Genomic DNA, 27,319 nt, shown 5'->3' on the forward strand with positions numbered 1-27,319 from the left:
TCCTCCTGTCTTCACCATAACAACCTACTCGATCCTCAGCAGTCTGATTTCAAGGCAGGTCACTCAACTGAGACTAACCTCCTTGCTGTGTCTGGGCAACTTCACACTGCTAGAGCAGCCTGTCTCTCCTCTGTCCTCCTCCTTCTATACCTCTCTTCTGCATTTGACACAGTGAACCACCAGATCCTCATTTCCTCCCTTCAGGATCTGCGTGTCTCGGGCTCTGCTCTCTCCCTACCTCAACGACCACACTTGGAGAGGATCTGAGTCCGAAACCTGTCCTCTCACTACTGGCGGGTGCAGTCTACATCCAGAACATGGTCAAACCTTACACACCAGCTCCTTCACTCCACTCTGCATCTGCCAATCGGCTTGTTGCTCCCTCACTGCGAGCTAATCACTCAACATAATCACGACTGTTTGCTGTCCTGGTTCCGAAAAGGTGGAACGAGCTCCCCAATGACATCAAGACAGAAGAAAGTCTGAACATCTTCCATTGCAAACTCAAAACACACCTCCTCTGACTATACCTTGAATAAATGCTTTAGTAGCACTTATATGGCACTGACTTATATCATGTTGTAGTTTGGCTTTGAAGAAAATTCTACTTTCTTGATTCTTGTTTTTCCGGGTTTGTACCCTCACGTTGAATGGACTTATAGTAAGTCACTTTGGATAAAAGCGTCAGCTAAATGAAATGTAAAAAAATTGTCAAATAAAATAAGTGAAAATCAAACAAAGTTTAGGAGCGAGTGCGATCCCAGCCCGTCTGCAAAGAATAACCCCCGACAGCTGCTTCCACTCTCAGCTCCTTCAAACACTCACTTTATTTACAGCCAGGTATATTACCACAGCCTCCACGTCCTTATTGCATTACTCAATCAGCATATTTATGCATATTGCGGCTGGTGGAAATGATATACATTTGGTGGTCTGCCACGTCAAATCGCCGTTTGACTTGATTTTATGGTTGTGCTGAAGTGGAACCGCTAATGTTTCCCCCTGCCAGCCTCCTCCCACCTACCAAATAACATTTTAATGAGGTTTACCAGCCAGACCAGAGGAGGCCGAGCAATTTTCCGAATTTTTGGTCCACTGAAAAAAACCTCAAACATAAATCAAGATCAGCACATAAATCCCTGTGGGTGAGAGTTAAGCGCGTTAGAGAACACGGACCAGACACCGCTGTGCTGAGTGCAGCACAGACCAGACCTCACTGAAGTCATGAAAGTAAATAAATCAGCCGTCGGCAGTTCCTGAAGGAGTCATATAGGCAATAAGGCCTTGTTAATGTGATACTCCACCCAAAATGTATTTCCCTGTCAGAGACTCGTTCTCATTACGCTTGAAAAGCAGCTGTGGGAACTTGTGTAGGTGAATTCAAGTCGGCTAAAATCAATTCCCATTTTAAACTGTCAATCCACTTGATCATTGTCATATTTTTGCCAAAATACTCTGCTTCTGTGTCTTTTATCTGCAGTATTTTGGTGAAAATACACTCTTCATTCTACAGAAATGTAAATTATATATATATTCTAATTTATAGGAACACAAAACATAAATATGGGACAATTACATTTAGCAAAAACCACAGATTTAATTAAAAGACAACATACATTTTTAAAACTTTTCACTTCCTGCAATAGCTGCACAAATAATCTAATATCATGACTGTGGCAAACACACTGTGGTGAAGGTATGTTGTATGGATCAGTTATTTAAATCTGGCGTCAGGTTGAGGGAATTCTGGGCCCATCAATACAATAATTTCAATTGCGTGAAAGTGGGATGTCTGGCTGAAGAGGTGTTGGGCTTTGAAGCTTAGTTTGGACCTCGACAATAAAATATTGTGATTAAAGTGTAAAAAGATCCATATCAAGCGATTTTCCACAGTTTTCAATTGTATCTCACGGCTGTCTGAGCACATTGTCCTCACTGAAAGTGCTCGTCGAACCAGGTCCAAAACTTTGAGTTTAAAAACATATGTTTGTGAGGTCACTGGCGGTGACTGCATCATACTGAGAGGTGTTTATAATTGTCCAAGTGGAAGTGTTTGTCACCGACGTCTGTCTCTGTAGCTACAAAGCATTTCAGCATCTTCAGAGCGAGCAGAGAGTGAGAAGACAGCGTGTCACATCAGGGTCATCTTTAATCAGTGCCAGGCTGGGATGAGTCAACGGAGAAACTGATGTCTAAACGATAGGAAGGACAAAAACAGACTTCAGGACAGTTGAGTTTCCAGGTCTGAAAAACAGAGATGTGCCCAAGTCTTGCTGTGCCTGGCCTGATCTGTATCCTGGCATCGTTACGTTCATTCTCTGAGTCGATGAACAGCCCAAATCTGATAGGCTGTCATGTGTCACCATTATACTCAGTGGCTCCAAGTTATTGCTTTGCCAGAACAACAGATGAGTTCATGGAGGCAGTAAGTGACAAGCGGCTTCACACCAGACTCCTGTTTTCAATTAATTTGTATTCTGTCTGCAGAGCTGAGGCAGAAGAAGTGGATGATAATCTTATGAGGGTTTTACAGAGTGACTGCACAAACCACCGCATCTGCCTTAAAGTGACATAGAAGGTTTTCACATTTCCGAGGACTGACCTTGAAAGTTTCACGCAGTCGCTGAGGACAATCTGTGTGGAGAGAGAAGTGGAGATGACTAAGTACAGGTGTGGAAGCACTGCGATCGGATAGAGGTCCAATCTCGCGAGTCCACATTCTTTTAGTATTGTGAATGCTGATATGGTCTGGGTCACATTGAAGGGCGGGACTGACATCCCCTGTTAAAGTGGAAATACATTCACATACCAGTGCAGGAGTCATTTAAACTGTAGCAACAGGCAACAACAACAGAAGTTATTTGCTCTGCCTTGAACGCGTTGTCTTTGTTATTTTGATTTCTTCCTGCTGCTTCCCACCATGCATTGCATCTTCGCGTGTTTATTTGCACACGGGGCGGTGAAGTGAGGTTTGATCCGAGTCACGCACTCACTTGTGATTGGATCACATCACGTTAATGCCAACCAATTCAAGATCTGAGGCTGTCCGAAGGCTGCCCTATAAGGTCGGGTTTAATGTCGTGTTTCCTGGGCGACTTGATGAAAACTTTTTTTTTTCTATCATAAAGTCTGTTGTTTCCATTTGATATCGTCCAGATGCGATAAAATTCACAACAGCCCCAATGAGGGATAAATGTAAATACTCTCCTCCTCCACGGTGCTGCCAACAAAACCCTCTTTTATCTCTCCTTCTGCTTGTGGCTGTTAACAGCCAGTGAAGCGGGAAAAAAGTAACAGAGTAAAGAATTCAGTGTAGGCTAAAACTTAATCAGGATTACATGCTTGGTGGGAAAGGGGGGGGGGTTGCTCCATCTATGCCCTGGTAATTTAGTTAAATCCACTGAAGAGAATAAAATGACCCCACTTATAGGATAACAGCACAATAATTGTTTAAAGGGGCAGTAAAAGTAAGTATTTTTCCAGTCATCTTGCATATCAACAACTTCTACCATTGTTCTTTTACCATGTGTTCGAGTGCCTGCCACATAATAACAGAAGTGGTTAAAACCCAGAGTAATTTAGGGTAATAACATTCCTTATTAAACGGGCTAAACTATAGGCTACAGCTCATTCCTGAACCTTTATCACCTCGGACCATAAGCTCCAGAACCTTCAACACAGATCAACACAGGAGTGGCTGAGCTTGTTTAATGGATGCATGATGTCGTAAATTTGTCCGATTTCCATTTCTGATTCTTTCCATGGTTATTTGCCTGAATATTGCCCGTTTCTGTTACAGTACCAGCGCGTGCCTCGTTTTCCGCCCGTGGGACTACTGTATTATATTAACCATAATGCTTTGTGCACATGTAAACAGTTTGCAAGCGTCTGCTATCACTCGAGGATTCACTTCAACTCAAGCATCTAAAACAGGTTGCATTTGTTTTGGCAGAACGTTTCATTTCAAACATCTTTGTTCTCATAGGTTTTTTTCTCCAGGAGGCGGATTGAAGCCTCCAGGTTAAACACTGACTGTCTGCAATCTGAGAAAATACAGCTTTTTCTCAATTTTGATTTAAACAGGAATATTATGCCCATTAATTAACCAAATAAAAACTAGAGTGGCACATAGGTAGTGCGTATTCTATGGCTGATTGACCACTTTATCACCATACTGCATATACATGTACTCTAATAGATGGAAACAATGTGCACAGAAATGTAAAAAATAATAAAAATACTTTTTTATTATCAAGTTCTGCAAAAAAATCCTATTCATTTATATAAGCACTTGAGAAATTCACACATTTTTTGAAAAGCTGAAGTGGATCAATTGTTTTTCAACACCAAGATTGTTTTTGTGTAATCCTGCCACGAACAAATGCTTTAAAAACACATATAATCTATGCAACCAAACTCATTAGGCATAATTTATTTAACAGAACTGATATAAATAACAGATGCATGTGTGAACCCTGTGTAAACTAAAATCAAAGAAAGCTTTTCTTTAGACCCGAGTCTCAACAGAATCTCAATCTAACTCTTTCCCCCCAGAACCAAGCTTTTTCCTGCATCAAATGTTCGTTTTCATTAATTGTGAATTTATGTGATACTGGCTTTGTTTACTCTTCAGGGTTATATTTTCAAAATTCTGCATTCCTGCTCAATTCAAGGGCTTTGCAGTGTACAAGTACAATTAATAAAATAGTCTACAATAAAAGGGATCCAAAGACACTATCCAGTAAATCCCAGCCTCTTAGAACCCTGACCTGAAAAAGTTTTTAGAATTTAACTGGGTTCTGGAATACAGATACTCCGGGGCCTTAAAAAGTTAAGTCACCCTTTGTAATCCTGAGTGGTCAAGCACTTCCCATTGGTTTTCTATAAATATATTTTAAATAGCCGCTGTGATTGTTCCAGTCCCTCCCCATCAACCAATACAACCAGTGTGTCCCATACTGAGGCTATTACTCCCATCAACCCACCCATGCAAACAAATAAGATGTTGATACAAAACATATGCAGTTTGGCATTTTTATATGCAGTCCGATCTTAAATGTTCTTTAGTTCTTTTTTGTTTATTGCCTTAAAATGCCTCCTAGTCACAGTCTCTTCCCATTAAGGCCCCTAAGAAGCATGACACTCATTTTATACAAGGTCTTCCACCACAGAAAACACAAAAACATCAGATTAGCATTCCTAGGACACAGAAAACAAGAGGAGTCACAAAGCTCACAACATACACAACGTTAAAGTACTTTTGACAGACAAGAGAACTTCAAAAACATTGCTACATAAATAAAGAATGTGGGTGTGCGTACGTTATAGAGAGGCACGGAGCGCAGAGGAACTTTACAGTCGGACATAAAGCAATTACTGTTGGGGTGGACTTAATCTGAGCTTCTAAAGAAACCCTCCACTCCAGCAGATGTGTGTGTGTGTGTGTGTGTGTTTGTGTGTTATTTAAGGTTGTGGAGAATGGACCTAAGGTTGAGGCAGAGGAAAGTGTGCGTGGGATCGGTTTTGTGATGCAGCTCTTGTATCTGGAGGTGGAGAGAGCTCAGCTCAAACAGACGCCGGTTCTTCCTGGACAAAATGAAACCAAACAACCAGCAGTCAGTCAAAAGACTTCACGTGTCTTCACTCTGTGCTGACAAAATATCCCTATACACATTGCATAATTACACAAATATGAGGGAGTGACGAGACCTGACAGTAGCTGAAAAGAGTGGAAATAATCGGACAAATTCAACGACCAATACATTTAAAAGTTATGCAGCATTCATGTACAATGGAAATAATAAGACGCACACAGCAGCACAGCGATGAGTGGTGTGTTTCACTGTGCCTACCTGTCGCTGGAGAGTTTCTGCAGAAGGATAGAAAGCTTCTCCAGTGATGGGAGCTCCAGACGAGGGTGTTTCAGGAGCTGGGATGCTGTTCGGAAAAAGTCCTCACAGCTACAAGCCTCCAGGAAGGGATTCAGGTAGCCTGCACACAGGCAAAGCAAAGGGAACACAGAACTTTTAACAAAACCGTTTTGCTGATGAGCACCACATTTTTGACTTTTGTTAAAACTTCTGAAGAGATGGAAGTGATTAGGTCATACTTTTTAAATTTGCATAGAAATGAAAACTACATGGACACGCAAACAAACCATGAAAAGCCTAAACGATCAAACTGAATGAGACAGGGACACAGATGCTGGTCAGAAGGATTCTGGGATTAGTGTATTTGGAAGAGCGTCCATATTGACACTGTTAACTCTGACCTTCCCTTCATCAAACAAAAACCTCACACACAGGGAGATGAAACAGAAGAAGGACATCAGCATCAATCCACACAGATGGAAGCTGCACATTTTTTACATTAATAGGAGCAAATGTCAACCTCATGAATCCTAAAATTAGTCGGTTCTTAATAAACAAACATTTGTTTCTACTAAAGTCACATTCCTGCTCCTTCAAACAAGCAACTCTTCGCTGTGTGAAAGCACGTATGTGGATGAGGGAATACAATCGGAGACACAGAGGGCCTTTTTCTTTGCAGCGCCATGGTACAGCGGCTCTGTTGGCATTAAATCACAGGAGAAGATTGGACGAGGAAGAGGAGGATCAGATTCAGATAAGAATGGATAAGACAGGTAGGATCTGATACAAAGAGAAGGACAAAGAAGGACAGGATAGTTTGGTCCAGGAACAAAATCACGGTGCCTGATAAGCGGTGGCTTGAGCCCTACTGCAGCAGCCGCCTATTCCATTCCGACCTGGCTCTTTGTTGTTTAACTTCCTCGCTTTCTCTTCCCATTTCATGCTCTGCTTCCAAATCAATAAGGAAAAATGTTTTAAAAAACTGCTCAGCAAGAAGAAGAAAATTACAATACACCAGCTCGCAACTGCATAGAGCGGATGTGATAAAATGTCACAGAAAAGTCAAAGCTGTTTACAACCAGCTTGTTTTTTACAGTAAAATTGAAGTACAAGTTCATGGGCAAAAATAACTTACTTTCCATCTTATCTAAAAGCCCGGTCTTCTGATTTTGATTATTCTGATCTTCTTTTAAATGTGTGCCACAACCCACAGATTCCTTGTGCGTTCATGATTAATAACATAGGTGCAGTGATAAACAAATAGTAAGAAACGTGAAACTTAAACACTATCAAAACATACAACGGCAAACACATCTTCTCTTTTGTGGCGAGCTTGAAAAGAATGGAAATATACACAGAAAGTGGGTCCATATGTGACCAGGGAAGTTGAATCCATTGTAAGAAGTTTGGTTAATGCACCCACTGTTTACCATCAGTCAAAGCCAGTAAAACACTGTTACCAGAGAGTGTTCGAGTTGCACTTTGTGCCAATCACAAAATGTGTTTTTGTGAATTTTTGAGTTTGTGACTGAACTTTATACAAGCCGTCAAGTTGTCGCAGTAGGACCACAGAAGTCCTGTCTGCCTCTTTGTTTTGTTTTATTGGCAATATTCAGGTGTAAGCCTCTCTCCCCCTCTCCCTCGCCCCTTTATCGTCTTCCCTCATTACTGCTTGTAAAACATAATCATTAGCCATTCTTGCTAGACTTACAGTCCCCCTGACATACACAACTATGTATACACGCACAGCTCTGGCCTCAGCTGCCTCTGGTGTACAGCTCTGCTGTGTGTTAGCGTACAGCAGTATTAAATGATATGGTTCACATCCCTGCCAAAAAACGCTATACCATGCAAACACACAGCAGCTGCTCTCTCCTCCACGTCCATCTACATCAACGAGTCTTTCAAACAAAAAAAAGTCCAGAGGTGGTGGACGTCCAAAGTTTTGTGCGCTCAACTCGTAAACCTGCCTGACCAGTGCTTATGATTGATGCTTCTGCAGTAAATTGTACATATAACATGTGGTTTTCATAAGAAGAGGAGGGGTGGAGAGACACTGCAGCAGGAGCTGGTATTAATCAAAGTAAATAGTGATAGTAAAGACAGTCTATAAAACTGAGTGATTACAGAAGCTTTCAAGGCTTCATCAACCACAGATGATTTTTCAGGCATAGCTCACTGAGTCATTTTAAAAGTGACTCTTGAGGTCACAGGTAAGGTGCTATGGAAGCACTAACTGTCTCGGGAAAACCACACAGAGCGTAACTGTCACGCTCAATTTTACAGTTCGATTAAACTTGTATATGGTGATGGGACATGGACTAAACTAAAATGATGGACTTGTTTGTATCCAAGATATTTTGACTTCATTTACAGATAGAGGGAGAATGTAAAGACACATCGCCCATCTCTATATACAGTCCATGGTCCTACACAGCAGTTCCAGGGCACATGCTTACGAGACGGTTCAGTTAGCTGCATCAGGATGTTTATAGGTGCGTGTGAGCCACGGCCCGCCCTCAACACAATGAGTAGCACACACACTCCTCCATAGTGGATGAACAGGCCTCGGCCCTCCTCGGTTGTCAGCTCGCTGTGGAGGCTGTCCAGAGCCTGGGCCAACACGTCAGCTGCAGACAGGATGAAAAGAAGCATATTCACATAAAGAGATTCTTGATTCTGTTTTACATTAAACGTAAGAGTCATTTTCCTCTTGCAATGGCAATATAGTCTTTCAGCGGGCACAGATTAGGACTGCAAGATAAATTATGAAATAATTCCAGGGAGACAAATCTTATATCGGTCATATATACTGTATTCTTATCGTTGTGTCTGCTCAGCAACAGGAAATTACTCCCCCACCGATCCTTACACATCTTTACCCAACTAACACTCTGGTTATAATGCCTGCCATTCTTCTGCTGTTCACTTTAAGTCCAAAATCCATCACACCCGTCGAAATCAAACATATGATCTGCGATCAAATCAAATAATCCTGAGAATTAGATACGTGAGATTTATACCACCTGACATGAGAGAATATATTTCTATTGGATAATACCCCCACATATACGCAGGGTAAGAATCATCTCACTATTATAACTAATCTGGTTTCACATCAATCCAGACAAGAGTAGAAAGCCAACCTGGTGAGCAGATGGACAGAAAATCGTTTTATATGGCGACATAGTGAGGGAGCCCAAAGCATCAGTAGCAGATGTAAGGTCAGTTTCGAGGAGAGTTCCCGAACTACATCAGGAAATGGAGGCTGCGTCCGCTGTGTGTGCCCTGAGTTTTATAGTGTGGGAGGTCAGGGGGCAGAGGGAATGCAGCTAAAAGCTCGACATCCCTTTTTAATTAAAATGAGCTTTGCAATGCAACCGATTGAGATGTTTCACACTTTCCAAACTTGTAAACACTCAGATCATGCCACATCTCATTCTGTTTAAAATGTAATTATGAGATGATCATCGAAGAAATGGCCTCACTCATACATGTGTTGCCTTTTCTGTGCAATGTAGCTCCACATTGTGGTAACAAACCAAAGCACTAAAATAACTGACATTTGAACCTGAAGCTGGTGCCTGAAAGTTAAGAATAATGAAGGTTAATATAATTTATCCTTTGGAGAAGGTGAATGTCTATACCCATTTTCATTCATTCAATACATTTGATTTATTTTTTTGGGGAATTTATTATGCTTCTACAACCGGCCCACTTAATTTTGGGAAATCTTGACCACTGGGTTTTGAGGTACATATATTGGGTATTTGTATTGTGGCGCCCCATATGGGCTGAAAATACTTTTGTTGGCTTATTCCCAGCAAAGGCCTTCAGATGTCTACCATGGTTTGTGATGATTAGGCAAAATTCTCAAAAGACTTATGGTTAAGACAGAAAAGTGCAGTGACGCACTTCTCAGCTGCAGCTGCCTCTTTACCCTCAAATTGTATTAACACCACCAAGGAAATTTTAATTGAAATGAGAAGTTTACACAGCACTGCAAGTGAGTGTGATAACCACAAGGCCCTGTCTGTGGCTTCACACCTGCACACCTACACAGGTGGGGTGCTAACATAGTAAGGTGTGATAAGTGTTAACAGATGTACTGCTCATACTTTCAAGGTCCAAGTTAAATTAAACCAACCACATCTTCACCTTCAACTAATTTTCTTCAAATCAGCTTTTTGACTCATAGAGATATTGCTACATGTGTGTTTACCGTTTGCTGAGATATAAATAACTTGAAACCCATAATATTTCATCATCTTCCCATTAACAAGAGCAGGATATCACATCCAGTTTTTGACTAGTATCTAAATTAAAACCAAAGTCTAGAGCTCTCCAATATAATTTATAACTGTTGTTACTGTTGACTTATGTCCGCTTGGTTTTGATTTCAATTCAGTCAGTGATACCAACCGTGCCCTGGTTTTTTTCATCAGGCACAAATTTCAGCATATCCCAAGTGGAAATCTATCATGAGTGAAAATTCAGATTCCATCTCAAAGCTATGGTAACAGAAAACTGATCATTTTAATAAGTAAAATCATTTGCTGTTTCCTGAAATGTGGGGATTTGTTGCTCTTCTTACATTATTTATTGTTTTGATTACTAATATAATGAAACATTGTTGGGTTTGTGACTCCTGGATGGACAAAAAGAGCTATTATGTGGATGGGACAGTGCCAGTGATATATTTCCTTCCTGCTGATTCATTAGTTTAAATTCTAATGTACCATCTTGCTGAAACTCACAACTTGACACCTGTTTATTTTTTTCAAATATAATGCCAAAGATACAATATGTACTAGTGTGTTCAGTAATACTACCTTGTGTGACGGTGCGGAGGATAATGAGGGTGGAGAGGATACGCGTGTGACGACAGGTGCTCCTGTAGAGGGGACAGTTCCTGAGCGGTCCAGCAGTCACACTGCAGGGCTTGGGCAGGTCTGGATCTTGCAGCACAGCAGTTGACTTCGACACTTCCTCTCCTATCCGTCGCAGAGTGGCAGAGAGGGCTACATGCTGTGTGAAATACACATGTATTGGTTTAAACACATTGGTTATCACCCAAAATAATATATACCTGTGCCCACATCCAGTTAGTTGTTATATAACAGTCCAAAATATGGATATGACTATAATCGGCTTCTTCAAAGTCTGTATAAAAAAAATACAAGGTCTGCCTGTCAGGGAGCCAGCAGCTAATAAATCAATGCATTGAGATACAGATACCATCAAAGATTTGTGTATTCCCAAAGAACTGGAGCTTTTTCAAACTCACTACATGTCGCTGTCTACCATAAGAGTTTAAATAACATCTTCCTTCCTCCATTTATGTATTGTGGCCCCAATAGTGGTTGGTTTTTGTCTTAAAAGTGAACACATGTTGCATTAATAAGGGAGCATGTGATTCCGGTTAAACATCAAGCATGTCACTGAGCAGATATGACATGGCCTGACAAACAAACACAGAGGGGCGAGCCTCCCTGCAGCAGAGGGCTGGAGAAGGGTACTGGAGCTCGGGAGCTGGAGGGGAGAGCAGAAGTGGTCCAGAGCTGACGGATGGAGCCTGGCCCATAGCTGGAATTAAGAGTTTAGATGGGGGATATGGGCTGGAGGGTGTTATACTGGTTCGAATAAGATGGAGATTGCAGCAAGTTATCAAGCCAATTAAGTAGTGTCAGAGTGAGGTTGTCCTGTCACCCATCAACCCATCAACCAGCAATGGCTGATGCCGATATCTGTTATTGGGCTGGGGCTCTTGCCATGTGGCAGTACAATTGAGCACGACACACATCCTCATTGAAGCCATAACACAGGAACAGCCTGTTCTAGTGCAGACTCTGGTTCAAAGCACAGACACAGACAGGGGACTTCAGATAGCCACGCCTCTCGATGGAACACAAGATGGGACTCGACAGGATCTCCAGACGACGATAGACTGGATATCCCCTGCTTGGAGTGCATGTGTGCTCCTCTCTGTGTCGAGGGAAAACTGTGTGTCATGACTGGTTTCTGTGGTAGGATGTTGTGAAAGAGAACCAGCAGCTTTTCTGTACAGTTACTTTTACCTTCTGTAAGGACCAAACACTGAAACTAAGAAAGGATCATCGATTAAGAAAGAGGTTGGATGTTGCTCTCCAGCAAAGCAAACTAGGATAAGTCTGACACATTTACACATAGTGGTTAATGTATATGTTAATAAATGTTCTCTTTTAAATAAAACTAAATTTAAGTTTTAATGCATGAAATCACCTTTTACTAGGCAGCCACCTAAATGGTATGTAAACAAGCATACCATTTTTTTGTTTTACAGTATTTGAGAAAAAATAACAAAATGACACTACATAGGATATCTCATGGTGTCATGTTTTATTGTTGCTTTAAGCATCCTGTAGCTAGTTTTACCCTCTGAAATAATGATATCTTTACTTGTGTGCTGTTGTCCATGTGTCTCAAGACCCAGTGGATGAGGCGGAGAAGGTTGAGGAGGAGGTCAGGTTCGGACAAAGGTGTGTGATGAAGCTGATCTGCTAATAACGGCAGCACCTGAGCAAACAAAGAAAACTTCTGATCATGACTGCAATAAAACTTTTTTGTGATCATGACAGTATAGGTGACTGATGAGAGTTGTAACAAAATTCAATGATCAGAGTGAAGCTGGAATGAAGGCGCCACCTTGAGGCATCTGTCATTGAGCACAGCCTCCGGAGGCAGACACTGCCCCACACCTTTCCCTTCATTTCCTGCTACTGAGGAGAACATCTGTCTGTCAAGGACCCAGTCCAATAAAAGTGCCAGGAGCTTTAGTGAGGTGGGACTGGAGCTGCCCTAAAGGAAGGAGAATCAAATAAAGGGTTAAAACATTATTGCCAAATTTGTCATCTGCAACCTTCTCTCACTATTTGTTGTTCAGTCATAGGACATGCAGGCGTATTATGTTAATATTTCATACTGGAGCCTAAAGGTGATCATTGCTGTGAAAACCACGGTCATTGAAAGTTTAACTCAATCAGTGTTCTCTGAAGAAAGAAGGGGAAAATGACGTTTAAATGAAAAATGCATTGATATTCAGCAGTATATTCATCTTCATTAAAAAGTTATAATAAAATCTTAAACTGTGATTTATCATGCAGCTAAAGGGGGTGGAGTGTGGAGATTTGAGGATACAGTTTCCAATCTGAAAATATGTCCTAGTGCCTCTAGAATGCAGAACGTCCAGTGGATTACCAATGAACGCATTAACAATCAAATGAAGCAATGAAGCATCAACTGGGGCAAATGTTGCTGATACTGAGAACATTTAACTGTAACACACACGTTAAAATACCTTGATGCTGGGTCTTCCAGGGGCAGCAGCTCTCTCCTTTTTGGATGATTTAATACTCTGGATGCTCTGGATGCTCTCTTTCTGACAACCTCTTGATGCTATGCCGTGTTCATATTTCCTCTAAAAAATGAATTGGTCAATTAATGTATGAAAGATCATCTGTTTTCAATTTTAACCAAACATTTGTGTTCGTATATGCCATAAACTGGGTTTAACTTGTTAAATGGTTGATATGTTGTTACCTGAAGGTTCTCAAGTCGAGCCTGCACCCTCTTGGACTGACTCTCCAACTTCTTATTCTGTTCACTGATCTCATTCAGCTGTTGATATAAAAACAGTGAATATCAAAAGGTCATGCAAAACCAGGGGATACAAGATCAATTATTATATTTCCTAACAAATTAGCTTTTGAAGCAGAGACATTACGATCAAAAGCAACAAACTACTTCTAAGTTCCAAAGGACACAAAAACGTAAGAAACAAGAGCAAACCCAGTGACCCTAAATCAATGCAATGTTAATTTTATCATTTTATATTTGTGAAGCACTTCAGAGAATGAATCAATGAGCAAAGCTATTATTATTACTGTCACTACTCAACATCCAAATGCAAGAGGTTTGTGCTGTAGTGCCCTCTAGTGGTCTACATACTGAATAGCTTGTTATGATCTTTGCTCTGCATCCCTCTATGTAATGAATATTTGACCAGTGTATTTATTACAGATGCAATATCAAGACTTCTGACCTGTTTCTTCATGTTGTCATTCAACTCCTTGATGGTGTCAAAGCTGGATTTGAGCCTCTTGTTCTCTTTGCTCTTCTCTCGAAGAAGATCCTGCAGCTGGCTGAGCTCCTGCTGGTGTTTCTGATAACACGTCAGGCTAGATTATGTTGTTTGCTCTTCATGGAAACAACTCTGGGGTTCAATTAGACTAATAAACATTGTCTACACCATAGGTTGGTTTATTTATTTCATTGGTTGGTTTATACCTGCAACCCCAATTTACGGGTCAATTTACGGTTAGATTTGGCTTTGAAGCAGTGTGTTGTCAACTTTTTTACATCACATGGGAAAATAAATATAAACATGTTATGATATAATTATAATTATTTTAGCTGTATTTAGTAGACGTTTGTGTTTGGGGACTATAGTATTACTTCCCCAAAGGAGACATGGGAACAATGTGTGGTTAAAGAAATAAAAAATTCTTCCCTTGTGTTAAATGTGACAGGTTTGAGTCTTTGTGTCTGTCTGACCTCCTCTACAGCCAGTATGCGAGTATGGAGCAGCTCTTCCATTCCGGCCAGCCTCCCAAAAGCCTCCTCCTGTTGTTTCAGCCTTCTTTCTCGTTCATGCAGCTCCCTCTCCCACTGCTGCTGGCCGTGTCGCTCTGCCTGTAAACACACAGGCACTTTTAACTATCATTTATATACAACATTCCCTCTCTAACACAAACTGAACCTGACAAATCACTAAATACCATTATGGGGAACAAAATGGAGAGAAAAAAACACACAAGAACCGTTGTATCATAACATTCTCTGCCTCTGAGTTGGTGTGTAACGATGGATACATATCTTTAAGCGTCGTCTGGTGCCACATCAGTGAACTTACACCAAGTTGCCCTCTCACCTTTAGCTGTTCATAGATGGTCATCATTTCCTGATAAACCTTTACTTGTACCACGGATGAGGAGCAGCATGAGTCAGGGAAAGGGTTGATTGGTCTTTGCAACTCTCGGTCTGGCTCAGTATCATGGGACCCAGGGCTATTATCCAGACAGGATGGAAGGGTCACATCTGGACAAATAGAGGTAAAGTAGAGTCCAAGGATTGCCAATTATCTTCTGCATTTATAAAAGAGAAGGACTGGGAAGAACAGTTTGAAATTTCTGCAATAATAGGAAAGTAAGAAATTGAATTGCAAGAACTAGTCTAATGAAATTCAAGCCCAAATTTTATATGCAAGACCTCATCAAGTCAAGGAAAGTCATTCATTTTAAATAATTTCCTGCAGGAAATTATTGTATCAGCTGCTCCTTTGAGAATGCTTTAAAAGTGACCAGTTATCATTTACATTTTACCAAAGAAAGCACAAACAGTCACAAACTGACCATTACCCTGCTCTGAAACACACTCACCTGTCTCTGTGAACAGCTGAGAGTCCTGTAGTGGGGCAGCTGCAAAGTCCTCACTCAGGTCCTCATTACTCCCATGCAGACTATTATGACCGCTACCAAACCTGAGAAAAGACATCTTACCAGTCACAAACATGTACAGTTGTGATTTATAGCACTGTAATGTCACAACTTACTGTTCAGGGTGGTTGGTAACTGCTTTGAACAGCTCATTTAAAGCTTTGCTGTAGCATTTCAACTCCTTGCTTTGTTGTCTGGGTCTGTGGGACAAGATGAGCCCTTGTACTGCTTCTAAAAGAATCAAAACAAAGCTATGTTAAAAGAGGCCTTTTTTCATGTCAGTCAATTATAAATGGATTGAGACCAGTGTGATGCGACGAGTCACATAAAACAAACTATATGATTAAAGATTTGTTATAAGATGACTGAACAATTCCCATTATTTGAGACCAGGCAGCCACCACTAAGTTTGTTTCAACTTATTTTGCTATAGTTTGAGATAATTGTATCTTTTGTATTGACATTTACTAGTTCTAAATAGACCCTTACTTTTCGTGGTCAGTGGTCACTATACCTGAGAGGAAATTAATCTGTTCATGAAAGAGACTTCAGATACATGTTGACTTTATGTATCTTTTATTATCTTGTTAATGGCAAAGATGATAATGTATGGATTTAAATGTGCTTATTGTACATATAAAGCATCCATCAGTTCAATAAATGGTGAATTGAATCCAAGTGTTTGAATGTGCAAAATGAGGTGTCATCACCTTTAAATTGCCTGACACAAATATCTTAATCCAGTGAATGTAACTGGTTTGGTTTTGGTTCATAAGGGGCGGTTGAAAATGCTCTGGACTGAATCCCACCCTAGTTATGAATAGGACAGAGTGTGCATAATGATGGTGACTGAATCTAGAACCCGTCAGGTCAAAGCACCATGTGAAGGATCATGCGTGTTTCACATACCATCACTGGTTCCTGAGGGAACGTCTTCTGAAGGTGGCAGCTAAAACAAAAACATTAATATTTCATATAACATTTACAGATCAAGGATGGACTTGTATGTTATATCTATAAGCATGGCTACTAGACGACAAATACAACTTTAAAAAAGGTTGTTTTGGCTCATGAGGGCATAAACAACAACTACCTAGCAAATTTGCACAAATTAACTAGTTGTTCACAGTTAGCAAAGAACACGAGCTGGTGAGTTGACTAGGTTAACAGTGGCAGTAACCAGTTTCTTTGTTTTCTTCAAGTCTAGTGCCGTTGTGTTTATACTTGGTAAGCTAACGTAAAAGTAAACACACGTCACAAGCGCGACAGTGTTAGCACGCTAGCATTGCTTTGGTGACAGTAATCTCACTGACGTGTTGTTGTATTTACTGTAACCACGGGGGTGTCTCGTTTCTGATCGTTAAATGATCATAGTTCAAACCTGTTTCCTCTTCTTCTCCAGATATTTCTGTTTGAGCTTCTCCACAGCTACATCTGCCTCAGTGTCTCTAACCTGCTGGTTCATAGTTACCGCTGCTACGACTTCCTCAGACTTGATTAGCTGCACGTTCAGCTGCCCACGCTGTCAAGTAACGTCAAAGCGAAACCAACCTCCGGTGGGGAATTTCAGAATAAATCGTGTATTATAATTATGTGCCTGTTCGTCTGCTACGTGAGTTTATTTATTTTGAAATTCTCATCATCACATTTCCGTTATGGATGTATTCTACTGTGTGTGCGTATGTGCGTACGTGTGTTTACGTGTGTTTGTGTGTGCGTGTGTGTGTGTGCGTGTGTGTGTGTGTGTGTATGTATGTCTCAAGCATCTTTCACACCACGAGTAGCGCCATCTAGCGGGGCAGCAGGACATAGATGCCATCTCTGCATCATTGGTTAGAAACAAAAAGCAAACCTGTTCCTTTTTAAATTTTTTTTTTTTTTCAACTTCAACAATGAGCCAATAGGCATACGAAGGAATAGGGGGGGGGGGGAAACAAACAGTCAGAGAAATACAAACAAATATGACCACTATACTTACTATGTCCCTTCCATCTCTTATGAAGTCAATGAAGCCCTTTGTTCTATTGCATTCTCATTTCCATATGATTTGGCCATGACCTCCATCTCATGTCGGGCTGCATTAATTTCACTATATTTGTATCCTTCTAAAATGTTGGGAGTTAAACTCTATAGGTCTCCCTACATTTCTAAAACAGGCTTTTAACAGGGTTATAATCAGGTATCAGCATATTATCAGTCAACATGTCAGAGTGTCAAAAGTGAGACGATTAACCTCAATAAGCTATATTGCATTTTAGAAGAAAGAGACTATCAAGGTTTTCAGAAGCGCTATTAGGCATATAAATGTGCACATTTGATCTCATTTCAGTTTTTAATGTCCCTGAGGCAAACTGTGTTTTTCTGAGGCTGATGGATGGAGGGTCTATTCCACTCAGACACAGTGTAGTTTCACCAATGAGCCAGCAGGCGTCAGTGCCTCATCATGGATAACAGCATCCCACTGAGAAGGCCCAGTCGTGTCGTAAACGGTCTGTGTTTGAAAGCATATCAAGAGAAAAGGATTGCACTAAAATGACTGTGATTTCCCCTAAGAGACAATTAAGTCTAAGTCTAAATATACTGTAAAGTGCTTCATACAGTACAGCAAAAACCATACATCTCAAAGTATTCTAGGCCCCTTGAACTGCTGATATCCATTCAAAGAAATACATTTAAAAATGTTTGGGAATAACTGAATTTCTGATTTTAGTGATGATTTTAGAACATGCTGATGACACAGTTATGAATGGTAGGATACAGTAATGCAAACTCGCTGTCTGCGCACTTAACAAAATTCAAAGATCCATTCAGTGGAGCTGCAGAAAAAGACATTTGAGTCCATCTTTGTTTAGGGTATCCACAGATTAACCTCATTGCACCCCGAGTCCCTCACTAGCCACTAGCGTAGCATTTAGCCATTACGTCCGGGGCAGGCAGTGCCAAGTTTCAGCCAGACTTGAATGACCTACAACTAGGCTTCCACGATTAATGCCCCCTCTCTCTGTTTGGCTAATTAGCAGCCAGCGCCATTAACACACTTCCTCATGTTCCATCACTTTGTCCCTGCAGGGTATCACTGACACCGAGAGAAATCAGAAGACAAACATATTAAGAAGTGATCTTGATTCAGGAGCTGTTTGCTTTGTCCACTTTGAATGGAAATTACATACATTTTATTTTAATTTTTGATACAAGTTGTTCATTTAGGGCTGTTCTATCAATTAGTGCCATAAAGAGACAATATCTGACACATTGGTGGATTGTGTGTCAGAGGATAATCATGATCAGGTCATGGGTTAACGTACAGGGCTATATTCCTAGTCCAGATTAAAGTTAAAGGCTTATTAGTCAATGGAAAATCCCCACTGATACAGCACTAGCCACCTTAGTAGTTTCGATTATGAATGGTTCTCTGCAGCCAAATACCAAACTAAAACAACACGCAGGGTCGGAGAGAATCAGTGGAGATATTCCTAAAGAGCAAAGATGGCATTCTTGACTCTACGCTCCAGTATATGTCTCTGTTGTCACATATTGCATTTTGATGAAAAGCAATATAACTGCAAATAATGGTAGGATAAGATAATTGGGTTTGATTCCCACTGAGCAGTGGGATGCTTATATCAAGTATAATCCTCCTCTTTATTGTATCGGAGTTTATGGACCCCCGAGGCCGCTGTATCTCACACGCAGCTGTTTGTGTACTGTAAGTGTTTGTGTAGAAACTGTCACAAACAACCCTAACGGGATGCGGCCGGCAGTTAGCGTCTTCCCCCCCCAAGGTTTATTTTCCTTTTGACAAACACTTGAGCCTTCCCATGGGACCAAAACTAGACAAAAGCAATCAACCCCTATCATTGAATTAACAGCATATTGCTGTGTTATAATGCAAAGCAATTATCCCCTGTTTCATGACACAAAACCATGCACGTACAAATGCATGCACTCTCACACTCAATTAAAGCGGCGGTGGCAGTTCTCTGCAGTAGAAAAAAAAAAAAAAGATTGCTTTTCAATTGGCATGACTCTTTGAGTCCACAGAGCAGTATTATGTATGCTAATGCAAGCTGTAAAGATGGATCTGGGGTTCAGGGGTAGCCCCCGAGCAATTACACAGTCTCAGACCCAGGACAAGACACTGTGTCCCTCGGTATGGGGGTTGAACTTTAACGGGCTTTTCCATATTAAAAATATATTTGAAACATTTTCGGGATTAGCCTGTAAAAATGTGAAGCCTAATAGATAACGCAGGGTTGGATCAATAGGGGGCAATCATGGATTATGCATTTGGAATGAGGCTCTTTCATCTCTGTGATTATCCATATTCACGTTTTCCCAGGTTTCATTCATTTAAGAGCAATAATCTCTGAGGACTGGAGGATGAACTGCAGTGGTCCGATCAGAGGAACTTTGGCACATTATCTCCGATTGATACTTAGACTTTTATCAGCTCAGCTTATACAATGAACAATGTCACAGTAAATACTTAATACCTGTAAAAAATGTAAAATACAATGATACACCACCAATTAAAAGATACATTTACTCAAAAAATATTTAAATATGCAATTAAATTGCAGTATAGTGTACTCAATAATTTAACAATTAAATTAGTACGTATAGGGGAGTGTAATATCTATAACTCTTTGTAATGGGTCTGTTGAAAGGGATTTAGTCGAAGAATAGTAACAGAAATAACATTGTTGTGTTCATATATAGGTTTGATTTTATGGTTTCATCCTTTCCGTTTTGTAGACAATGGACATATTGTTTGTATCCCTTGTTTACGATCTGTTTAAAGTGAACCAGCATTATTGTTGTCCAGTTCCACACTGTAGATTAGTAGTTGGATCTATTCATGCAATCAGCATTACCACCAGAGCCTTGCAGGATTTATTCTCATAATAACTTCTGCTGTTTAAGAGCCCGTAATTGCTTTGTCAGGTTAAATTTATTAGATTAATTTCTAAAGATTTAATCGATGCATAAATATTTTAATGTTTACCCCTCGTACACTGTACAAGACCTTTGGGGCCTCAGGAAACTGGGAGGAGGAGTAAAGTAAATCCACTTTGTGGGAAGCCCCCTAGAAGTTACTTTTCTTTTTTTTATGGAAATCTACGAAAATGTTGTAATTATTCAAACGCTCCAGAGTTTCATCAGACTTTTAGATTAGTCTAATTATTCTGCTGAAACACAAATGGGATTCAGTAAAGAGGGTGAGAGTTCCACTTGAATAAACGTGTTGGAGCGATTAGAAAGTATTTTGTTCTGGTGTGATTGCCTTTTGTTGCTTTACATTTGGTCTGAAAATATCTGATGCCCTGCTCCATCTGTGAGAAAATATTCTCTCTTTGGACAAAAACCCAGTGTAAAGAAAAGATGTGATGATTCACAATCTGTCCATATGGAACACAATACAGAGTTGTAATCGGGTTCAGGGATGAAGTGAAATAACTGACAGAGCTGCTTGTGACATAACAAATATGACTAGTTCTGATCGGAACAGGTCAATATTCTGTACAAGTCAACTTGACATTACTAAACGTCAGCGATAGAAATCCTCTCTGAAGAGCTTGTTTGTATATAATCAGTTTTATTGATGCTAATGTAACTTTAATGTGAAATGTGCTTTCCATAAAAATGTTCTCACAAACTTTCTCTGTTTTAGTTGCCAGAGATTCACATGTTTTTGGCAAAATGATTCCTCTCTGTGTGTGTGTGTGTGTGTGTGTGTGTGTTTGTGTGTTTGTGTGTTTGTGTGTTCTTGTAAATGAAAACTGTTAGTAAGAGAGGATGTGAAGTAAGATAATTTTTTTTCTTATATCTATGAGTAGAGCAGAGTCGTAGAGAAGAGTAGAAGTTCTCTCCCCCTACAACAAAGAATTGTCAAAAAGGGCATGTATGTCCTTTTGACAATTTTGACATTGCCTGTTTTATTACACTTCTACCTCATTAGGTGAAAGAAGAAAGAAGGATATTATACATCTATTGAATATGGAAACTTTTCAAGCACACCCTCCCCTCTAAATCTGCTGAAGTGGTCTGTCCAGATAAAGACCATTATGCCTTTTAAATTGGTCTCATTAGATGAAGATTATATAAAAAAGTAGTAATAGTATTTTATTCTAGAGAAATATAAATTGTATTAACTGATGACTATAACTTCCCCCTAATTTACTGTTAATAATAATTTCTCACCACTTCAATCTAATACAGAAAATTACCTAATAAGTACATTACAATCACACAAGAGTGCTATTTAGCCTGAGACAACCGCTGAAGGGTCTGCAGTGAATTTTCTGATATCATAGTATAACACCTAATTATGATGTCAGAGGGGAACGCAGTTTGACATTAATATTTACCACAATGGCGCTCTAACAAAATGACATCCTTGGGCTGAATAACGACAAATTCGGATCCAGCATGTGTAAGAGTTTGACTCAAGAGACAAAAAGCCATGATATTCAAACGTCTGCCTTTAATTCTTTCTCTTGCAAACTTCTCCTATGGAAGTTTAATGCTGATATATATTTACCCATGATATAGTGTGCTCATATGGATGAGACCAATCTCCTGAGTCTGTGGCTACCAGCCTTTCTTTCCTGATCATGACACTGTTAATGAACCCAACCTCGAAGTGATATACGTGCAGCCTCGAGAGGAAGTTGATTCCCCCCCCCATTTAAAACTTTGAAATGGTCACTTCAGTTGCGTCAAAGCCCCAAAGGCTCTCTATTGCTCGCAGGATGAATTGACCCACTGTTAAACAAGATAGCCGCCTGAGCCCGGCCTCTATAGGAGCTGAATACATTAACACAGTCCCTGATAGTGAAGCTTGACCTTAACTCCCACTCACGACACACACAAAATTCCTCCAAAAGTGTGTGTGTGTAGCTGTGTACCAGGATTTTTGGAGGCTGATACAGATACCAATCATTTTCGTAGGGTGATATTAAATATCTTAAAAGTTGATTATATGTCCAACATCCATGCACAGTTCCTGATTCAGTAAGGTGTACATTTAAGTCATTGTTGACTGTAAACTCGATAACTTTGGATATTGTATATATTCCATAGAAAAGTTTGTTCCATAACAAATTGTCATATTTATTAATAGTGTTTTAAGAAAGTTACTGGTTTATATATTTAAAAAAAGAGTACTGACAGGACAGGGGCACTTCAGGGACCCATCAGATTTCGGTTGGGGCCAGTAGCCCCACTGGCCTCCCACTGTATTTCCACCCATGGGTTAGAAAAGTTGACAGGATGGTCGTCATGTTTGCTCCCTGCATTGCTTGAATAAACCTGGACTGGAAGGTGAAAGAACGTCATCTTCTCCTCCCTCATAACTAGTGGTGACATCAGCTTAAAAACGTGACTGCACGACACAATAACAGAGGCAGACCTTTTAGTTAAGGATTATTTAACATGTGAGAGTGCAGGATGACAGAGAGCCAGAAGGACGGAGGAGAGAAGAGAGGAGCGTAACGCCGTAGAGAGACATATCCAAGAGAGGACCTTCATCAATGACCCTGGCGGTGCTGTCATTCCTGCAGGGTTGAGTCATGTGAGATGTTTCTGAGTAGTCTCGGGCCCCAGCAGCCCTTTTTTGGGAATGTCATGTTTTAACAACTCCAATGCCTTTTTAATTCCCGCTTCTGAAAGTCTGTCTGGAAGTACTGGAATGTGTGTGTGTGTGTGTGTGTGTGTGTGTGTGTATGTGTGTGTGTGTGTTCGAGGCAGCAGGCCAGACTCTGGTGTTTGGAAATAAACTGTCTGTCCAGTCCGATTGGCCTCATTCTCAGGGACGTGGGAGCGGCGGGTTTTACGCGACACACTCACACATGCAGGCACAAACATAGACCGGCCCACTTCTAACCACACCTTTCAGAAATACCTCTCTGCGCTCACTGCATTGCTTTAAAACATGCAAATGCAGGCCAAACACAAATATAGATACAACATCTGACATTAGAACACACAAAAACCTACTGCACAAAGATAAAAGCAGACATGGAAGCAGGCGCACACAACACATGCACAGTAAAGATGCTTGTGTGTGTGTGTGTGTGGGTGTGAGTGTGTGTGTGTGTGGGGGGGGGTGGGTGTGTGTGTGTGAGAGAGAGTGCTAAATAAAAAGACGGGCTAATTATTGTCTCTTAATATTATTTCCACAGAAGTGCTGATGAGTCTGATGGAATGGCTGTGATCCAACTGCAGGAGGCTCCTGGGAGACTAGGAGAGTTAATGGGCCATGTGTGTTCATATTATCTCGTTTGTGTGTGTGTGTGTGTGTGTGTGTGTGTGTGTGTGTGTCTCAGAAAAAGACTAGATGGAGGAGTGTGATGAAATAAGCAACAACAACAAAAAGAGGAACCTAGCTGTTCCCTAAAGGCACAGCGTGAGGAGAGCTACAAGAATAACTCAAACCTCCCACACCCAACACTGGCAACCATTTAGCGAGCCACTAGATTGAAGAAGCCTCTTTTCCTTTATGTTTGACAAAACAATGAAACATGGGGAAATCGCTTGAGGAAAAGGATTTTTTTTTTTTTAAGAGTATTCTCTTAACTGTCAGCTTCAAAATCCTGGTTTGTGAAATGTGGTATCTTAAATAAACACTGTTCAAACCCAAAACGCTTGACTTTCTGCTCCTCATCTTTTCAGCATCAGGCAAGAAGTGGAATACATTCCTGAAATATTTTGTACCAAGGATATAACAACATCAGTAAATATCTTTGATTACATTCTCCAGAGTTCTTCCGAGCCCACCTCTTCCTCTCAGGACTGTATTCTAACATTCACAATGTGAGTTCTCACATTTTTCCAGGTGGTCTTCTCATCTTTTTTTCCGTTTGACAACTCAAATACACAGTGTCCTGCCAGAGACCAAAGCTTTTTGTTTGAAATATGTCAGCTAGGTATGGTAGAGTATGGTGAAGCAGCGTCTGTCCAGCTAGTCCCTTTCTGCTTGCTCCATTGAGGATTTTTTTAAATGCATGATTTGTTTTCTACTTCTCAATGAAAGTGGCATTGATCTTAAAATATGAGCAACTGAACATACACTTTATAGACAAAAGTATTGGGACACTCCCCTTAGTTCCAGTGAAAGGAAATCTAAATGCTTCAGTTTACCGAGAAATTTCTGTGCTTCCAACTTCCTGGGAACAGTTTGAGGGAAGGCCCTTTTCTGTTCCGGCTTGACTACGCCTCATTTCCCAAAGCAAAGTCCATAAAGGCACGGTTGGGTGAGCTTGGTAGGGAAGAACCTCAACCACATCAACACCTTTGGGATGAACTAGAATGGAGATTGTGAGCCAGGCCATCTTGTCCAACGTCAGTGTCTGACCTCACAAATGCTCTTTTGGATGAATGGGCAAAAACTCCCACGCACCCCTGAATCTTTTAGAGAGCCTTCCCAGAAGACTGGAAGCTTTTGTAGCTGCAAAGAGGGGACCAACTCCATATTAATTGCCTGTTGATTGAGAATTGAAAGTCATAAAAGCTAATGTAGGTGTTATGTGCAGGGTACATCAAAATACGTAAAATGACAGAAACCATCTTTACAGACATTTTTATTTAAGTGGAGAGGCCTTTTAGCTTGGTTCAGGACCTATACTTCACCAAGCCACCAGGGGGCAACTGAGACAGTTTGGCTTCAGTTTTGGGGGATGTCATGTTACCCATCTTTATATACACTCTGTGTTGCCAAGCCTAAGGCTCATCAAAGTTTGGATGTACACATCAAACACAAAATAACACCCGGGCATTGAAACCACAAAGAAACAGCTGTGTGTGTGTGTGTGTGTGTGTGTGTGTGTGTGTGTGTCTGTAAGCTAACATGTATTGCCTTTACTGATTCACCCTGCTTTAAGTTGGGTTTTTAAGGCTTCCGGGCAGCTACACTGTTAGCGTGAGAGCAGTATGATTACTGAAACCAGAGAGCACTAGTTCATAGTGTAGCAGCGAGATAAAGCGAATGATGAGAGAGGAGGATTAAACGATGGAAAATGGGGGAAGAAAGCATGAACCCTGGAACAACCTGCCTGAGGACGAACGTTGTCTGGTACAATCAGCGCTGCATCTCCAGTCGCTGCTCAAATCATAGACTTGCTTTTAATGCAATTTACTCGATTACTAGTTGGACCAGACAGACAGCAGGAGGCACAGCTGCACCCTGGCTCCAAGTGGTCGGTTTGTCCCTGAAGTTAATCAGGTCTGTTGATGGCAGGCATGCTGCACCAAAGGTTACTCGTTCACCCCGGTTGTTTGAGTGCACAGCTGATCTCTCATCTCCCTCCGATTCATAACTTAAAGAGGAAATTCATATTGCAAAATAATGTCTACCACAAATATCCAATATTACCATTCATGTCTGACAAAAGGGTTTATCCATGGGGGTAAACATGCCAAGTGCCCTTGTAGATTAGTCTGAGCAAACGAAATAGGATTGCTTGCATTGTTACGAATGTTTTCTGATCTACTGAATTTCATGTGACACATGAAACGTCAAAAACTAGACCTTTTTTAAGCTGATGAAGCTGATAAACCAGTTAACTTTGTTTGGAGTAACTTAATAAAAGGTAAAAAAAATGTGCAAGGAGCTACGATTGGTTTGTTATAGCAGCAGAAAGTCAGAATGAGGTAGACAAGAGAACATAATGTATATGGACAATATAAATATAAAACAACATGTTTCCATGGCCTTGTGTGCACTAATATTTGCACCACTTTGAGCTCTATTACCTTGATTCCGGATATTGAAGCCCTAAATATTGTCATTATTTTCTGAATCATCACTGTCATTCTGAGTTCAATAACATAAAGATCGACGTATCATGTTCTTAAGTTCTTTCATTCAAAGTGCAGAGTCAAATCCAATCCAATGTAGACATGGTTCTTGAGATTGTTTAAAAAATATGGCAGCCAAATTGGTCCACTTGTGGAGAAATGTGTAATCAAACAGAGGGTCTATTCTCCCCCACAGCTCATTTGCATTTTCCTTGGTGTTAACAGCACTGCTTCACAAACTCTTTCCCTCCCTTACACACACACACACACACACACACACATACACACACACGCACACACACACACACACGCACACACGCACACACACACACACAAACACACACACACACACACACAGTGAACGGCTGTGCGTGGGCAGATAGAAAAGGAGAGGAATCCCTGATAAGCCTGTGGCCTGGCGGAGGGCATAGAGAGAGGAATGGCAGCTATGTCGGGCATTCACAACACTGTGTGGTGTCACCAAACAAAGCCTTCCCTTCTCCCGCCTGTCAAAGACACCATTGTGGCGCGAGGAGAGAGTCTTTATATCACACACAAATTCCACAGATACCCACCCCCCCGACCGCCACACACACACACACACACGTACACAGATAAATCTACGAATACTTAAACTCAACAAATCATATGAAACATAATCACATAAAGCTGTAGATGTGAGCACACACATATACATGTGGTATGCACATTCACACATCATTGTTTTAAATCATAAACATACAGTAGAATACATAATGAATTCCTCTTTAACTTAAGTCTCTCTGGCCTGTGTATTGATGGGATGGAGATTTCCAGCAGAGAAGCTGGCATCCCCAGCATGGAGCCCCCAGTGAGAGTCACCTGTGAGGGGCTGGGAGCAAGGGGAAGCACCCCTTCTCACTGGAAGTCTGGGGAAGTTAATGACAGCTGACCCACTCCCAGGGGGGTTGACAGTGTAAAGTGTATGTGGGTTGTTTCTGTAAAGAGCGGGGAATCTTTCTGTGTTTGTGTAGATGTGTGTGTGTGTGTGCGTGAGAGAGAGAGAGAGAAAGAGAGAGGGAGAGAGAGGGAGTGTGTTATCCTCTTCCTGTTGCTCTGACAAGCTCCTGACTGCTCCTG

The 27,319-nt window shown here is 40.9% G+C and overlaps 1 protein-coding gene across 1 annotated transcript; it reads right to left on the reverse strand.

The window, feature by feature from the left end:
* Positions 1-4,222: 4,222 nt before the first annotated feature.
* LOC133966833 (coiled-coil domain-containing protein 138-like) lies at positions 4,223-16,911 on the reverse strand. Its single transcript, XM_062401865.1, has 15 exons — positions 16,785-16,911; positions 16,313-16,352; positions 15,520-15,634; positions 15,347-15,447; positions 14,839-15,005; positions 14,463-14,600; positions 13,951-14,070; positions 13,449-13,526; positions 13,207-13,326; positions 12,555-12,707; positions 12,309-12,425; positions 10,703-10,898; positions 8,330-8,500; positions 5,853-5,991; positions 4,223-5,586 (listed from the first exon to the last, which is right to left on the reverse strand). The coding sequence occupies exons 1-15, from the start codon at positions 16,866-16,868 to the stop codon at positions 5,460-5,462; spliced, it is 1,866 nt and encodes a 621-aa protein (XP_062257849.1). The 5' UTR covers positions 16,869-16,911; the 3' UTR covers positions 4,223-5,459.
* Between the last annotated feature and the right edge of the window lie 10,408 nt (positions 16,912-27,319).

Source organism: Platichthys flesus, chromosome 13, assembly GCF_949316205.1.
Source record: "Platichthys flesus chromosome 13, fPlaFle2.1, whole genome shotgun sequence".
In the NCBI taxonomy this organism is placed as follows: Eukaryota; Metazoa; Chordata; class Actinopteri; order Pleuronectiformes; family Pleuronectidae; genus Platichthys; species Platichthys flesus.

Bases quoted from the DNA above. Each gene is read 5' to 3' on its own strand.
- LOC133966833 (XM_062401865.1), bottom strand. From the start codon at position 16,868: ATGAACCAGCAGGTTAGAGACACTGAGGCAGATGTAGCTGTGGAGAAG. The intron at 14,601-14,838 runs GTGAGAGGGCAA...GTGTGTTTACAG, and splicing joins CCATCTATGAACAGCTAAAG to GCAGAGCGACACGGCCAGCA. The intron at 13,327-13,448 runs GTAACAACATAT...TTCATTTTTTAG, and splicing joins CTCGACTTGAGAACCTTCAG to AGGAAATATGAACACGGCAT.